Source organism: Amphibalanus amphitrite, unplaced genomic scaffold (assembly GCF_019059575.1).
Source record: "Amphibalanus amphitrite isolate SeventyFive unplaced genomic scaffold, NRLGWU_Aamphi_draft 000450F_arrow, whole genome shotgun sequence".
Lineage (NCBI taxonomy): Eukaryota > Metazoa > Arthropoda > Thecostraca > Balanomorpha > Balanidae > Amphibalanus > Amphibalanus amphitrite.
Window position 1 is genome coordinate 348,913 of NW_024881944.1, and position 18,318 is coordinate 367,230.

At 54.1% G+C, this 18,318-nt stretch overlaps 1 protein-coding gene across 4 annotated transcripts in view; it reads right to left on the minus strand.

Annotated features, from left to right (window-relative positions):
• LOC122391704 (protein numb-like) overlaps nucleotides 1-18,029 on the minus strand; it is a 76,482-nt gene extending 58,453 nt beyond the window's left edge. The window contains exons 1-2 of one of the 4 annotated variants that reach the window (XM_043385892.1): nucleotides 17,903-18,029; nucleotides 5,928-6,156 (exon numbers count right to left, since the gene is read on the minus strand). In XM_043385892.1, the coding sequence (XP_043241827.1) occupies nucleotides 5,928-5,975 (48 nt within the window). In that variant the 5' untranslated portion in view covers nucleotides 5,976-6,156; nucleotides 17,903-18,029. The other 3 variants (XM_043385893.1, XM_043385894.1, XM_043385890.1) reach the window with 3 other exon arrangements.
• Between the last annotated feature and the right edge of the window lie 289 nt (nucleotides 18,030-18,318).

Below are 18,318 nucleotides of genomic sequence, written 5' to 3' on the forward strand. Positions count from 1 at the left end.
TCTTGCCTCCTAAAGAGGAAAAGTACCTATTTTAGCTCAAAGCACACACCGGTGAGGCCGTATGAAAAAAAAATCGTTACAGTAATGACGTCACGAATCCTGTGAGCCATGACACATCCAGTCAGCCCGAGTCCAAATTTCGACACAACAAACGGAGCCCCAGAGCCTGTGGCAGTGAGCGCCCATTATCACCAGTCATTATACGCACCACTGTGTCACGGCCACCTCCCCTCCCCTTCCCCTTCCCCTCCCCCCGCAGTCACACGAGAACCACGGGAGCGCTGCCCAACAACAGATACGGTGGGCGACGAACCGTCTCTCCAAACCCGGCCAATTGCCTATGCTCACGCCCACCAAACACGCCTCGGATCTCACGGGCGTGATGCTTGCTCTCCAAAAAGGGCATGTGGGATTAGGAAAATCCTCAACAATCTCGCTCAGAGGCACGGGCAATCACCATGGCCACGCCATCATGGGCATGATGTATGCCGTGCCTATACCTACGTGAGATAGGGTCACGCTATATCGTAGGCCCTGCCGAGCGACGAAATACGATGGTTGCCAGCACGTCTCTCGGTGTTCGTGGAACGGTGACCTTGTCCGGGTCACGTGACACATGACGTCATCGAGGTGGGTCAGCTGACGTCACCAGAGCTGTGGGTGGGTCGCGCGATGACGTCATGTCTAGAATATGCGGCGCCCGGTGGACGCTGGACCGAGGTCACGCGGGGCCGAGAGAAGTTCTGTGGTCAGTGGTCAGTGGTCACTGGTCACTGGTCAGTGGTCAGTGGTCACTGGTCACTGGTCAGTGGTCATTGGTCACCGCTCAGTGGTCAATGGTAGCTAGTGGGAAGGATTGGGTGTGAGAATGGGTCAGGGACGTCCCTCAGGGGCAAACAAGCCGAGCTGCTAGCCCAGCCCAACTCATCGGACCTTTGATGCCTTTGATGTAGTGGCATCTTTGATGAAGATTAATGGCAGTGAGCTGCTTTCGTAACTGGCACGGAGTACGCCCACCGCTTGCTCGGCCCCAGGGGCACTCAGGGCAGGATGTGTGGCATTTTCACATTACATTTTTCCCATCAATGACCTGCGAACAACTTAACCTTTGTCCTTTGCCATAAACTCATTCGCTCAAATCAGTTGGACAAGACATTGCGGCTGGACCATGAAATTCGGGTAGAATCAGACAGCCAGATATCACAGCTGAACCGAATGGTTTGGTTCAATGGGACGGAGTATGACGGGTCGGCTGAACCATTCATGCTGAATGGCAGACGTGAGACAGACCACCCTCTCACCTAACCGAGAGAAAAGTACCGTCCTCACAAATCGCACGTGTCTAACAGTCCCCCCCTCCTATCCCCCCTCCCCAGTGGCCGCCCCACTCCCTGCAAAGCCGCTTCGGAGGACAGTGGGCGGGGCGAGGACGGGGAGCGGGGGACGACCGTCAGATCTACAGGACATTTCATCCAAACAATAGCAGCTGACGAGACCTATATTGAGATGCTGTGTGCTTCAATGGTATCTGAGTCAAACTGAACACACTTTGAAGCTCACTTCAAAGTACGCCTAAAGAGAAAACAAACGTTTGAAATGTGTGCAGCGTCTGACAGAACAAGAAGTAGGTACAGACACTGACATCGTTTAAATGTGTTACAGCAAGTTGGAAGCATCAAAGGCGATTAGTCTTTCAGTCAGCGTATTGAAAAGTTCACTCCAAAGATCCTTTCAGACAGTTGCCAACACAGTGTTGCAACCAGTGCTTCACCAGTTATCGAATTCAAAGCTAATGCATGCTCAAATCGTGCACACAACGCTCTGTAAGTCATTAACACAGTAAATTTAATGTAAACTTTATAGAGAGGGACGACTGATACAAGATACAATGGTTAAGTGCATAGACTACTGTTCAGTCTCAGTAGCTGTTATAGCCTGTGAGGTTCAAGAAATGAAAGATTATTGACAGACTTGCATGCAACATCCCAGTGACTCGACTGATTTTATATCGCAGAAAAAGCCGGCCTTGAGACGATGCTGCCTATTCTTTTCAAATAATCAATCGCTAACATTCAGAACAAAGCTGTTGAAAATCATATAAGTAGATAAACGTACATTATTGGGCACTATCCACAGTTTAGAATATGCCCCGTTACCAAACCGGGCTCAATCTGACCGGGAGGTCCCTGCTTGCGTCTATTTCGGCAGCCCCTCCCCCGCAAGGTCCCAAAGGAAGCCCTGTGACGCCTGGCACGGTGCCAATAACATTCGTGCAGTCCTCGGACTAATGTCTAACGACCGAACCTGTCACTTCGGCCACAGATGAGCTGGAGCTAATGAACCGGATGGCCGAGACGTTCGACGCTTCAGCTGCTGCTCCAGCTAAACAGGGATTAGGATACGACTCTGGGTCCTGGGAGGTTAACTTCTGGAATCCAGTCGCTGGCTTCGTTACTGCAAGGTCAGGTCAGGTCAGATTCGAGGAGAATTTTCCATACTTTGGCCGATCATTAGTTCTTGGGTGCACGAACAATCCCAACACTATCGCCTAACCCTATCGGTAACTGGTAAGTAGGGTGTCCCAAATTTCACGAAGTTTTCCAATTCACTTAGGATACACCGGGATCCCGTTCCTTGGTTCATTTGAACCTCACACACCAATTTATAGAGTAAACTACCGGTAAACAAGGTTGCCGCTAGTGCTCTGAAGTTTTATTTACATTTTGGTGTTATATGAAAGTGCAGCGTTGTAGTCTCCGAATGCAAAATGGGAAATATGTGTAAGCAACGTCGCAATATTACCTTCTTCGATGCTCAGTGATGCTCAGATCCCACGCTTCATTGCACAATGATGAAAATCCGGTTTTATGTACGCATACATACGTGTGAAACTGTGTGTGTGCGTGCCCGTATGCCTCTGTGCGTGTGTGTATATGTGTGTGTGTGTGTGTGCGCGCGCGCGCGCGCGACTGCGTGCGTGCCTACCGGATCGCTGATTTCGTTTAGGAGTAAGCGATCAAACAAATGTCTCAGGTTAGTGCTTCAAATGTCTCGCTTCAGATCGAACCGTCTGCGGCAATGGCACACGACATAAACGCAGATTGAACAGAATCAAATTTACATTGCAGCTATGGGTATTAAGTTCACCGTACCCTGTCCTGAGACCGTCCACGCGTAACATCACCGTACCCTGCTCCGAGATCCGTCTAAACCAACATCATGCCTTGCTCTGAAAACCGTCTGAAACATCGTACCCCATTCTGAGATGTGTCTAAAACATCGTACCCCATTCTGGGATCAGTCTTAAACATCATACACTGCTCTGAGATCCGTCAACAGCATCGTGCCCGGCTATGAGATCCGTCTAAAATATCGTACCCTGCTCTGAGATTCGTCTAAAACATCTTATCCTATTCTGAGATCCGTCTTAAACATCGTACACTGATCTGAGGTCCGTCTAAAACATCCTACACTGTTGTAAGGCCTATCTACACTCTACACTCTACACATAACGTCATCGCACCTTGCTATAATATCTGTCTACCACTACAGACCCACGTGGTCCTTCTTCGTGTGACTGTAAAGCGACCTGTGCCATGCCACCACCTGGGCCAGCGCCTGCAGCTGGTCCTCACCTTTCGTTCTGGCCATCATCTCCTGTGCCAGCTTCACTCCACGATCCGCTCCATCATTCACAACTGCCAGGCTGTTGACGTATTTGTGAACTGCGTTGTAACCTGAGATACTTTTGCATTTTTGACAGGCTCTTGCAACCATTCGAGGGCGCACTAATCCAGAATCTGGATGAGCGCGCCCTAGAATGGTTGCACCGGGCACCCGGCTATGAGAATCATAGGCACTCATCCATAATCGGGATGAGTGCGCCCTCGAATGGTTGCAAGAGCCTGTCAAAAATGGAAAAGTATCTCAGGTTACAACGCAGTTCACAAATACGTCAATAGCCTGGCAGTTGTGAATGATGGAGCGGATCGTGGAGTGAAGCTGGCACAGGAGATGATGGCCAGAACGAAAGGTGAGGACCAGCTGCAGGCGCTGGCCCAGGTGGTGGCATGACACAGGTCGCTTTACGGTCACACCAAGAAGGACGTTACATGGGTCTGTAGTGGTAGACAGATGTTAAACAGGGTGCGATGACGTTACGTGTAGACCGTAGAGTGTAAATGGACCTCAGAGCAGTGTACGATGTTTAAGACGGATCCCAGAATGGGGTACGATGTTTTAGACGAAGCTCAGAATAGGGTACGATGTGTCAGACGGTTTTCAGAGCAAGGCATCATGTTGGTTTAGACGGATCTCGGAGCAGGGTACGGTGATGTTACGCGTGGACGGTCTCAGGACAGGGTACGGTGAACTTAATACCCATAGCTGCAATGTAAATTTGATTCTGTTCAATCTGCGTTTATGTGGTGTGCCATTGCCGCAGACGGTTCGATCTGAAGCGAGACATTTGAAGCACTAACCTGAGACATTTGTTTGATCGCTTACTCCTAAACGAAATCAGCGGCACATGAAATCACCCACACCAAGATTAAAACTGGCATTGCCTTCTATCCGGTAGGCACGCACGCAGTCGCGCGCGCGCGCGCGCACACACACACACACACACACACATACACACACGCATAGAGGCATACGGGCACGCACACACACAGTTTCACACGTATGTATGCGTACATAAAACCGGATTTTCATCATTGTGCAATGTGCGTGGGATCTGAGCATCACTGAGCATCGAAGAAGGTAATATTGCTACGTTGCTTACACATATTTCCCATTTTGCATTCGGAGACTACAACGCTGCACTATCATATAACACCAAAATGCAAATAAAACTTAAGAGCACTAGCGGCAACCTTGTTTACCGGTAGTTTACTCTATAAATTGGTGTGTGAGGTTCAAATGAACCAAGGAACGGGATCCCGGTGTATCCTAAGTGAATTGAAAAACTTCGTGAAATTTGGGACACCCTACTGGTAAGCCGTCCTGATTCACGGATCAATATCCATCGTCACGATACCGATGGGCGTGACGCGCAGCCAGGCGCGGATACAAGGGGGGGGCCATGGGGGCCATGGCCCCCCCCCCCTTAGCCGATTTTTTTTTTTCAAAAATAAAATAAAAAGTTAAAAAGTTAAAAAGCTGAAAAGGGGGCCTCCTGAAAATAAAGTGGCCGAAATCCGATGAGTTTTTTTTTTAACCTACCCACTTAGTTATTTCTTAGAAGACTAGCTGAGAAGACTTCTTTGTTAGAAGATTGGTAAAGCTTTTCATAACTTGGAGGTCTCTTATACTCACAGAGATGACCACTTTTACAGGGCCTCCTAACCTGCACAGAGGGCCTCCAAGCCTGCACAGATGTTGAGATGTTGCCTGAACAGCTAGATAAGCTCAATAGACGCAGTTTTTTTTTGGGGGGGGGCCAACAAGTGGGAAGATGGGGCCTCCAACAGGTGGGATTATGGGGGGGCCTCCTGGTTTCTAGTTTCTAATGGCCCCTCCCTTGGAGATTTTCTGGATCCGCCCCTGCGCGCAGCCCTTGCCACGCCTATAAGCTGGTCATTGGTCAATGGTTATTGGTGTGCCCCCCCCCCCCCTCCAAAAAGGCTAAGTCGCACGTGCCACGCTGACGTCCCATCAAAATAAGTTTCACATCAACATTGCAGTGGAACTTATTTTGAACAGTCCACTAGTCGATCTATATTATGAATTATAATATAATCAAAACTTAAATAAGGGCCTTGGCTTTACCAGCATCAGCCTGAACCAACTCAACTTACAACAGCAACAGCCAACAGGAATCAGGTATTACTACCACGGACTTCAACTTGATGTGTCCATGTCTCAGTCAACCACCGCAACAATCACCCACAAGACACAATTTACGATAACGAGGTATAGGTACTCACCCGTGCCACACTCTGCTCCAGGGGCTCGTGAGACGCCTGGGCACCCATGGTCGTCACCAATCACTGATCTCCCGGGTCGGCACCAGTCACCACCCGACACAGCACCAGCCGCTACCACTGCACGTGCACGCTCCGATGCCGATGCTGCGGCCTCCGCGGCCCACTCACAGAGTTTATCACAGACGCTCTCGGGCACGCCCGCCGCCGCCCGGCTCGCTCACTGGACTCGCTGGAAAAGAACGCCGTCAGTCTCTTGCGGCACAAAGCCGGTCGGCCGCCACCTGACTTGGACTGGAGTGGACTGGAGCCGCGACGCGCCGCCCGCGGCTCGCAGCGGCCTTGGCTCGCGGCGTTCGTTACTCCGCGACGCCAGCGACGCCACCGGCCGTCACCGGAACTAGCGCCGGCGAGCGAAGTCGGCGGGCGGCAGGTGGATGGGGTGAAGGTGGGAAGACCGGGAGGGGCGGGGTCGAGAGGGCAGTCGGCAGGAAGAGGGGTGGATGGGAAGAATGCTAATTAGCGCACGGAAGTGTATCGTTTTCCGTCAGATGGTAGCCGACAGTACCCGAAAATTCTACTGATGTTAGTTCGACGGTGCCGTCTCTTCGCTCGTCGATATTTCATCAATACGTTCCCCGAAGCGCTCCGAGGCCCCTGTCGCGTTGAGGGGACAATCGCTCCACTGAATACAGTGCAAATGTCACGTGCTTTGACCAGCCGCCACTACCGCCCAGCCATCCAGCCGGTGACCGGTGGCGGTGGTGCAGCCATTTGTGAATCTCTGCAGGACGGTGGATGAACCGGATGGCTTATCCTGTGTCAGTGAGTATCCCCTGCCCTCGGTTAACCTCACGGTTCGCTCACTTAGAAAGACTTGGTCATTCTGTAACCGGCGTCGCTAGTGCCACATCGGTGTGAAAGTATACACCGTCCTGTAGATTCTGTACCGGCAGGGGCTGGTCCTCAGGCGCCGAGCTAACGTCATGATTCGGCAGAACCCACGCAGAGGTGAGAGCGAGCGAGAGAGAGAGAGAGAGAGAGAGAGAGAGAGAGAGGGAGAGAGAGAGAGAGAGAGAGAGAGAGAGAGAGAGAGAGGGAGAGAGAGATCAAAGAAGCTTATGAAAAAAAAATTGTTCTAGTAAAAGAAGTGCCGACGAATGTCGAGAGATGAAAACGTCTCTCTCGAAGAATGATGGCGTTTATTTCGATGAGCGCCAGCGGGACTGGGGAAAAGGCTGACATGCGTCGTACTGCAGTTTCACGATTCAGGGATGTCGAAAATATGACCCGGATTCAGGAATCAAGAATGGGTTCATTCCTTGAGTTCATTCATTTAGCTGCAGAGAAACAGACTTAAATGAGCCAGGGGATGGAAGCGAGTCATCGAGTCTCAGCGAGTCGTTGTGCATTGGGAAAGATCGTGTGTTGTGTGGGAGTATGAGAGAGCCGGGCGTCGGCAGCCCTCGTGAATCGTGAGATACTCCATTTACGAAAGCGTCTAGTTTGATGTCGGCGGGCAGACCCGGGCCAAGTGCCGTCCACCGACCAGACCCTGGTCTGATGGTGTTCCCGAGTCTGGACCAGGCCACCTGATGGCAGGGGAGGCCTCCAGCCGTGAAATACAACCCATTGTCGCTCGTGGGGTGGAACAACGGGGTGTCCCCACCCTCAGCCCAAGTAGACGTTCAAACGTCATGCGGCGGCGAAACGACAGAAAAAGCCGGACCTCATCCTGTAGAGTGAAGGTATATATTGCAGTTCTACTTTTCAAGAACTGAGCCTATACTTAGAGGTGCGGTAAATGGTCCATGAAGTGAGCATGACGCGACACGAACCGCGCCGGAGCGCGTCATTTTAACCAATCCTGGATGTGTGATAAGCGGACGAAGCCGCAGTTGAATCGAAGGTTGTTTTAGGGAGTTGAATCAAATTCACCGCGACGCTGCTATCCGTTCCTGACCCTCGCGTTGTCATGACAACGTCGCCGTCTGTTTGCACGCGGCAGCTGAGTGCGGAATTTTAAACAGCCAAGAATGCATGTCACGTTCCGATGAAACCCATGAGTCTCGGGTGGAGTGTCGAGACCGGGATGGTCTCCTTGACAAAGGAGACGCTGTCTCCTGCTCCGCCAAGCGAGACGAGGAAGCTCGGTCAGGTCAGTCACACCGACCGCGGATAATCGCATCAATGGCTCGCGGATAATCTCATCCATGACTCTCGACGGAGCATCCACCTTCTTTCCATACTCCATGTTCGAGAGAAAACGTACCGTGCCGCACAGCGACGGCAGCGCGCGGCGGGCACGGCCGAGCCCCGCCGCCCACGTGGTCCTCTACAGGGCCTGGGGGGGTCATCTGGAGCACATATGTGTGCTGACCGGCCCCAACGCGCCGGGCCGGCCGCCGCCGGCCGGCTCGGCAGTTTGCGACACGACGACGACGGCGACGCGACTCCGCCGGCGCAACGGCGCCGGCGTCGTACGATTCGATTGACGTGCAGTGTGTGACGAGTAATCCAGAAATAGACATTCATCTAAGAACTCTTTTGGTCCTCCGGTTAATGAAACGATTCGATCAGATACGCAATTATTAGTGAACTGGACGATTACATGAACACTTTGGTCTGCCGTGCTGGATCAGAGTAAACGACCACGAATCACACGAACATTTTGGTCCTCCGGGCCGGATGTATGTGAACTAGTGAGTGAATGGACGTACAGTCCGACGCAAGTGCAGTGAACGAGTGATGTCGGAAGCGAAGTCCGACGCAGTGATGTCGGAAGCGAAGTCCGACGCGAAATCGACCGCAAAGGCGGTCGCACGGTGTGACGCTAAATCTACGCGCAGCTCGCAGGCATGTCATACCCGCAGCGAGACCTTCGGCAGCGCAGCGTCGTCCACCATCAGCGCAGCCCGCCGCCGAGCCGCGCTAAGCAAGCTCGCAGCGGAGCAAGGCCAGCGCGCGGCCGCGGCAGAGGCAGAACTGGCACGACAGCGGGCAGCTCTCGAAGCTCAACAGCTCGCCGACGAAGCTGAACGCCGTCAGCTGGAGCTGGAGCTGCTCGAGGAGGAGGAGTATGACCACCAGTCATCTGCCGTCGACCGTCAGGCTCTAGCTCGGCCTGCTGCCGCAGCTCCAAGTGAGCCAGCTGCCCAGCTGCGTGAGCCGCTGCTGCCGGGTGACAGGTCCTCACGCACCCGGGACTGGGTGGAGCAGTCCTCCCAGTACGGACAACTGGTGAGCGCGCGGCCATACGACGACCGTCACCAGCAGGAACCGCGACGCCCGCTACAGCCCGTGAGACAGCAAACGACTCCACAGCTGCCTCGAGTGACCCTGGATAAGTTCAGCGGCTCCGCTCTGGAATGGCCGAGATGGATCGCGCTGTTCAGGGCTCTAGTGCACGACCGAGACGACCTGACTGACGTCGAGCGCCTGACATATCTCCAGGCTCATCTCACCGGGCCGGCCAAGGAATCAGTGCGCGGTATGTTGTGCGACTCTTCTCTGTACGGCGAGGCTCTGCGTGAGCTAGAGGAGGAGTTCGGTGACCCGGCGCGGGTCATTCACGCGACGATGAAAAAACTGCTCGATTCGCGGCCGGTGAAAGATGGTGATATGTCGGCTGTGACAGAGCTGTCACGTGACCTTCGCACCGCAGTCCGTGTGCTACAGTGCCTTCACTACGACGCGGACATCTCGGCTGCCACCAATGTAACAGCCGTGATCTCGAAGCTTCCCGCTGCGCTGGCGCTGAAGTGGGGCGAGCACGCTGTACACAGCGGTCTCGTCCGCCCAACTCTCGCTGACCTGGACAGCTGGCTGCGCCGCTACGTGGCCGCTGGGCGCGCGTCCCTGACCCTGACGGGCCACCAGCAATCCAAGGCCGAGGTCAACAGTGGGGAGAGCCGGCAGCGGCGTGTTTATGCGACTGCGCTAGCGCCGGCCGCGCCCCGAGAGGTCGTAAAACCGAAAATTAGTGCAATAAAGGCAGCGCCGGTCGCGAGTGAGGACGCATGTGTAGTCTGTCAGGGGGCACATGACGTAGAGCGCTGTGACAGGTTTCTGGAGCTGACAGCGAGCGAGAGAGCTGAAGTGGCCGGTCGAAACGGGCTCTGCTTCAACTGTCTCGTGCGAGGCCACATCAGCGCCGCGTGCACGTCTAGCGCAAAATGTGGTCACGAGAACTGTGGAAAACGTCACCACACGCTTCTGCACAACGGAGAGCGTGTGTTTCCACGGCGCAATGCTGCCGGCAGCGCGCCGTCACCAGTGAAACATGTTGGCACTGCGGTGGTCGAGCCACCCTGTGAGGTGCTGCTGCAGACACTGCCGATAACGGTGCATGGTCCTGCTGGGCGCTGCACAACCCACGCGCTTCTCGACCTCGGGAGCCAGGTAACGCTGGTGACCGAAGGCCTGAGCGACCGTCTCGGCATCTCTGGACCCATTGACAGTTTGGTCCTGAGTACCCTAAACGGAAGTGAACGACTCAGATCACGCCGTGTGTCCTTCGTGATCGAGCCTGTCAGCAGCGGTGGCACACGTCACGAAATACGGAACGCCCAAACGACGCCGACGCTGAGTGTGTCAAATCACGCCATGGACTGGTCACGGGGGAAGGGCAAATGGCCTCATCTCGCTGACCTGGATCTGCCGAGTACGACTCGAGGTCCAGTAGAAGTACTTCTGGGCGCTGACGTCATAGAACTGATCGTGGCACGTCAGGTGATCGACGGACCACCGGGTGCGCCGTGCGCCGTGAGAACACTGCTCGGCTGGACGGTCACCGGCCGCGCGCCGGATCGAAACCTGCCAGTCAACAAGGACGTGCATCATATCCGTGTCAGCGAGGAAACCCAGGACGCTTCGGAAGTGACTCGATGGCAACACGCGCCAGGGTCACTGAACTCATCGAACATAGGCAGCCGAGGCCGCTCGGTGGCTGAGGTGGCACCGAGCGGAGAGTGGGGCCAAGGTCGCGCCGTCCTGTCGCGCCGTCCCCAGGACCGGCCCGCCGCGCCGCCCCGCCCGACAGAGCGCCCGAGAGACGAGGAAACGGCCGAAATGAGAGCACCAGCCTGCGTCACCAGGGGAGCGGAGCCGACCATAAACCCCAGCCGGTTCTCATCATGGCTCAGGCTGCTGCGTGTGACAGCGTGGGCGCGCAGATTCGCTCACAACAGCCGCAGCCGAGCAGCAGCTGATCGGCGGACGGGACCGCTGACTGCTGAAGAGCTGAGAGAAGCTGAGCGTGTCTGGCTGCTCAGCACACAGGCCGAGCAGTTCGGCGATGAAATCGAAGCTCTCCAGCACGGAAGGCGGCTTCCCTCGAACAGCCAGATGTACCGGCTTAACCCCTTCCTGGACCCGAACGGCCTTCTAAGAGTCGGGGGCCAGCTGCGCCACGCCCAGCTCGACTTCAAGGTCAAGCACCGGGTGATTCTACCTGCTCGCGGAGACATCACTCGGCTGATCGTCACCGACCGACACAAGAAGCTCGCCCATTCTGGCGCAGAGCACGTTCTGGCTCGCCTGCGGCACCACTTCTGGGTCATCAGTGACAGGGCCGCTGTGAAGCGGTACACGCCTGCCTGCATGCCGTGCCGGAAACGGTCAGCCCAGCCAGCGCCGCCGCTAACGGGTGACCTACAGCCTTCCAAGTGGGCGAGCCGGCCCCGAGCCGCACCTCCGGACGCTCATCACACGGATGAAGTGACGCGCAGACCCGGCAGACGTGCAGCTCGACGAATTAGCGCCGGTGACAAAAGACAATCTGCCTCGCGGGCACTGGCCTGTGGGGCGCGTGGTGAACGTGTTCCCTGGCGCCGACGGCCGAGGGCGGGTGGTCGAAATGGCCACTGCCACTAGTCGCTCTAGGCGGCCGATCTCTCGTCTCTGCCGTCTCCAGTGCGATGGTGACGGGCAGTAAATGGACTCAGACGGATAATGTGTGAGTGAGTGGGGCGACTAGTGAGCCTTTTACGACCACCGTGTGCCGCTGCCGAGCAGCGTCGGAGTCTGAACATTTGTGAGTGTTAACTGCGTCCGTCATTCGTGTTAGGTTGACGTGTGCGTGTGTGAGAATGAGCCGCTCATTCTGTGCGCTGTCGCTTGTGTCAATTGTCATTTGTTTGGTGATTAGCCATTAGCTAACAGCTGTGAGCCGTTCGACAGTGCTACGCGTTCACACTGTCATAGTGCCCCTCCCGGGTCATTCGGCCGGTCGGTCTGTGCGATTAGCAGTTTAGGGCCTTAGAGTGTAGCAGCCTTAGATTGGGACCGACGCGCGGCGCAACCGATGTAGTTTACAGCCTTAGCTTTAGCGTTCGTTTATTGCTGTACGATACGGACGGAGACGCTGCTTGCGAGCAGCTGTTTGTTGTTTCGTTAATGTTTTCTCTCTTACGTTTAGAATTTCCGCGAGCGACGCGAAAATTCGGGCCGGCCATGTTCGAGAGAAAACGTACCGTGCCGCACAGCGACGGCAGCGCGCGGCGGGCACGGCCGAGCCCCGCCGCCCACGTGGTCCTCTACAGGGCCTGGGGGGGTCATCTGGAGCACATATGTGTGCTGACCGGCCCCAACGCGCCGGGCCGGCCGCCGCCGGCCGGCTCGGCAGTTTGCGACACGACGACGACGGCGACGCGACTCCGCCGGCGCAACGGCGCCGGCGTCGTACGATTCGATTGACGTGCAGTGTGTGACGAGTAATCCAGAAATAGACATTCATCTAAGAACTCTTTTGGTCCTCCGGTTAATGAAACGATTCGATCAGATACGCAATTATTAGTGAACTGGACGATTACATGAACACTTTGGTCTGCCGTGCTGGATCAGAGTAAACGACCACGAATCACACGAACATTTTGCATTCATTTAGCTGCAGAGAAACAGACTTAAATGAGCCAGGGGATGGAAGCGAGTCATCGAGTCTCAGCGAGTCGTTGTGCATTGGGAAAGATCGTGTGTTGTGTGGGAGTATGAGAGAGCCGGGCGTCGGCAGCCCTCGTGAATCGTGAGATACTCCATTTACGAAAGCGTCTAGTTTGATGTCGGCGGGCAGACCCGGGCCAAGTGCCGTCCACCGACCAGACCCTGGTCTGATGGTGTTCCCGAGTCTGGACCAGGCCACCTGATGGCAGGGGAGGCCTCCAGCCGTGAAATACAACCCATTGTCGCTCGTGGGGTGGAACAACGGGGTGTCCCCACCCTCAGCCCAAGTAGACGTTCAAACGTCATGCGGCGGCGAAACGACAGAAAAAGCCGGACCTCATCCTGTAGAGTGAAGGTATATATTGCAGTTCTACTTTTCAAGAACTGAGCCTATACTTAGAGGTGCGGTAAATGGTCCATGAAGTGAGCATGACGCGACACGAACCGCGCCGGAGCGCGTCATTTTAACCAATCCTGGATGTGTGATAAGCGGACGAAGCCGCAGTTGAATCGAAGGTTGTTTTAGGGAGTTGAATCAAATTCACCGCGACGCTGCTATCCGTTCCTGACCCTCGCGTTGTCATGACAACGTCGCCGTCTGTTTGCACGCGGCAGCTGAGTGCGGAATTTTAAACAGCCAAGAATGCATGTCACGTTCCGATGAAACCCATGAGTCTCGGGTGGAGTGTCGAGACCGGGATGGTCTCCTTGACAAAGGAGACGCTGTCTCCTGCTCCGCCAAGCGAGACGAGGAAGCTCGGTCAGGTCAGTCACACCGACCGCGGATAATCGCATCAATGGCTCGCGGATAATCTCATCCATGACTCTCGACGGAGCATCCACCTTCTTTCCATACTCCAACAAACTATTTATTTCCCTCCCTGCCGCCTTCATCGGCCAGTCGAGAACTCGAAATCGACCCGAAGAGTGTCCATAGTCGCACCAATTCGCCCACATGCCTCTCGCTCTGGTTTTAAAAACAGGCCCGTCAGGGTGACGGGAGCCTCACGGTAATAGCCGTTTTCACGACGGGCAATCCGGCGAATGCACCAATTTGACCAAATCTGCACCTGATCTCTTTTACAGCGAATATATTCATTTTATGAAACTATGTCAGTGTTTTAATCGATGATACTCTCTGATAATATGACAAAGGAGGCATATAAGCATTTAGTGCAACCCTATAGCTGATAGCTTCTAAGAGATACACTGAACCTAATTTGACCAAATATGCACCTAATCTGCACCTAATCTGCACCAAATGTGTACCAGATGGCAGTCGTGAAAACGGCTATTATCGCGTGATACGAACCGATGTGACGGCCCGCTTTCACACCTCCGTCACATCACGTCGTCACGGCTAACGTCACGTCACGTCACGGTTAGCGTCACGCTCAGCGCGGACAAACCCGTCCAGCCGGCCAGCGTCCAGTCGACGCCGAGTTGTATCCGCCGCTGGTCCCACTCCCACCACTGGCACTGCCGGAAACCGCTGGAATGCGGGCCGCGGGAACCCGGTCACTGGCAGGTGGCCGTCAGTGACGCCGACCCGTCTTCACCGTGCACATGAGCGACGTGCACACTGCACGTGTGCAGCGTGCAGTGAGCTCAGTGCAGTGGGCTGATGGAGGTAATGGCACAGAAAGCCTGCATTCCTGCATCGGTATGAGTGGATCTCTGACCCTGGCCCGTAGACACTAGACCAAGACACAGTCATGCTCCACGCAACCTTCAACGTGAAACATGCGAGCTTAGCTTACTGCCTCGCCCTATTCCAAGGGTTAAATATGGCTGCTTGTCGACTGCTTCCACCTTCAGGGATTTTCCATGAATTCACCTTAAGGTCATTCCGGTCACTCGCCAATTAGATAGGCACTGCTGAACAGTGAACAGGTAACTGCACCTGTAACCTGCAACAGGTGCAGATGGCCGACCGAGGGACTGGCGACAAGCACTGTCTAACACTGTCAAGCACGTCCCAGGACATCCTGACATTTTATCCCCATGCAGGCAATTCCATCCAATGAGTTACTGGGAGTGAACATCAGCCTCATTGCCAGGTTGCAACTTTCAGTTCGCAACGTTTTAGTTGAATCTCGAAGCGTATACTGTTAACGCCAGACCCCTTGAGACCCTAATTTTTCGCGATTATTTTTAAATGCGTGGAGGAATTTCAACCAAGCTCAGGACATGGCCGTTTCAAGACAGGCCGAAACTTTTACAATTTAGATATTTTATCGCCATTTCAATATTTCAGGCACTTGTCATTGACTCGTAATGTTAACTGTTTTTCCATCCTGGATAGAGGCTTTCTACGTCATATGACATTAGGCTCCGCCCACGACTGCGGCATTGACCCGTGCCCATCAGCGACCTCTGTACAAACGACACCCCTGCCATCTGTGAAGGACTATGAATTTCGCTGACGCTTCACGTGCTATGAGTCAATTGCAGCAGACGGTCAAGTAAATGTTAGGCTCTTGTTGACTCTTGTATATAGGACCAAGAGGATCATCACTCCTCAACCTACTACTCAGTCGTGCTTCGAACAAACGTTAACGATTCCTAACAAATACGATTTTCGATGTAGGGTAGCTGTTTGAAATACGAGCGAGCCGTATGATGTGAAGCTCAGGCAATTAACTTATTATTGCGTTGTTCGATGGTTGCATAGCGATGTACAAATCGGCAGCTACTTGGTGACATCCGACATCCCATTATCGCATTATCTGCAACGCCATAGGCTTTAAATACAGGTGAATATTTCCTAACCTTATGTCAGTTATATGCCATCTGCCCGTCATTTGCAGCTTATAAAAAAAAAAAAATATATCAGCGAACATGAGTGGTGGATGCGCATTGAGTGGTGGATGCTCAATGCGCATTGTAGAAGCAATGCGCATTGAGCATTTATGACTCCTTAGTCATCATGTCGCTCTCTGGGCACTGTCAGCCAAGACGCTACGCACAACTCCGCCGGCTTTCGGCACCGCTCGCCCGTCGCCCGTCCACGCTCCCCGCCACAGCGAGAGTGACCGCGCGCCGGCCCGAAACCGCCGCAGGCCAAGACCACAGAGGCGGGGCTTAGCTGTGACGTCATAACGTATCACAGACTGACTGGTGATAGCCTCTACACACCGGATGAAAATCTTGCTCGAAATTTAACATTACGAGTCAATGACAAGTGCCTGAAATATTGAAATGGCGATAAAATATCTAAATTGTAAAAGTTTCGGCCTGTCTTGAAACGGCCATGTCCTGAGCTTGGTTGAAATTCCTTCACGCATTTAAAAGTAATCGCGAAAAATTAGGGTCTCAAGGGGTCTGGCGTTAACAGTAGGCGTCAGGGAAACGATAGATCACGCAAATGTCTTGTAGACAGGAAAGACCCGGAAAATATGTCCAATTCAAAATCCTAAAAAGAGACAGACCGGCTTGAACAATGCGCCAACGTCCCAAGCGGTCTATAAATGTGAACCAGTCTACAATACAGGTCACCTTAGAGCACTTGGGGCTACAATCCTTAGAGCACTTGGGGCTACAATCCTTAGAGCACTTGGGGCTGCAAGGAGCTGACTTGGCACAACAGACAGGTAAATGTGATGATCTTGAACATGGGACTGGGAACGTTAAACGGACAGAGACATAAGGTGCCTGGTGCAACCATGTATAACGTCAAGGGACGAGATATAGGTCACAAAGGAAAGGTGACCTCTGTTTACAAGGCGACTAGCAAAATGTCATACCACCTGTTTGAGGTCACGTCAGGTCATCGAAGGTCATCAAACCCATTCGATTGGTGCCGAGATCATAAGAAGAGAACAGCCAGGTGAAGTGCTCGGCGACTTGGCCGCATCCGGCGACAGGTGCCTGCACGGACAAAAACGACGGAGATAGGCTGTAGATGGTACGGGCTGGGCTGAGTTGCGGTTATGATTTATGGCTGCAGGGCTGTGACCTAAGGCTGGGACTGGACCTGGGGCAGAGTTTGGACTCTAATCTGAGCTGGCGTCAGGGATCTCCGCTATCGACAATTAATCCGTGGCAAAATCGCCTTAAACGTCGGATGCGTTAAACTGTTTACGTTTTACGTTTTAACATTACCGGTTTGCTAACAGATTCGCCGTAAAAATGCAAACGCTTGGTATTCAATTTAATTGTAACCAACCAATCTTTTTTGCTCCTATGTCGCCTATAAGACAATATCCCCTGTGCGAGCTTGGCGGGTTTGTTTTCATCCAGAAGCGAAAATTGGTTTCCGTTCATGCCAACGTCTGATTGATTGAAGACTCCTTGGGGGTCATAGTGCGGTAACTTTCGCCGCTGTGGATTGAAACTGAAAGACCGGCCGACGACAGAGGTGTGCCAATTTACGGCGCTTCGTGAGCTGGGTGCTCAACGGGATGGACCTCGGAAAATGGTCGGTCCACCGGGACGGGGACGGGGGCGGAGCCGGGCGGAAAAATGCAGGAATGCAGGCAGGGCCGGCAGGGGTGCGCACTGCGCACATTCCTGAACAACGCGGGCGATCTGAAAGTGACTGGTCCCGCTGAAACGCCCATTCGAGTATACAGCTGACTGCATGAATATTCAATTCGAGAATCTATGCCTGGTGTGGCATACGCCGTTTCTGCCTACACGATGCCTGAGCAATGGCGCAGCACATTCTACGTGTTACCGACTGCCTCTGCGGCAAACGACGCGTCCCCGAGGCTCGCTACTGCGTCACCACAGTGATGACGAGCCCAGTCCAGCGCCGGGCTGCACGAGCCGCGGTGTTGTTCGGGGCGACCCCCGTCCGCGGCGGCTCCAACGGACTCCGTATGAGCCACCGCGATTCTTTGTACGGCGACAGGCGGGCTCGGAAACCGGTTTGGTGAGTTCCGATCTTGTGCGCAGATCGGAACAAGGATCTTCGGAAGGGAGGATGCGGTCAGTGGCGGCGCTGGCTAACTCTCCTCAACCCCCCTCCCAACACACACTCACTGTCCGTCTCACACAATAACTCACACACACGCACTTTCCACTCGCGGTCTCACCCACTCTGGTCACTGTCGTGCGGACCGCGGCGGCCTCCGGACTCCACTGATGGCTGAAGTCGAAGCCGCGCGGCTCTCAGCGCAACCGGCCGCGCCGCACGGCGGCCCAACGCGCCCCCAACGAGTCGAACCGGTCCTGGAATGCATTAGAAAGGCGCTCGAGCGGACGGGAGTAACGGCAGCCTGAGAAACGGTGGCTGCTCGTTCAGTGTCGGTCGTCGGTCTGGGGATTTATATACGGCCTAGGGATTTATTGTAAGTTCCTTCATATATGGTGTGTGACGTTGTTAATATTTTTAGTGTAACAATGATGAGCATCTGCAGCGAGCCTTTTGCTTGACTGTTCAAACAGGTGGGGTTACTCACCTTTTGTCCGAGCCCCGGTACCAGCCGCCGTCAGCCCGGCTGGTGGGCAC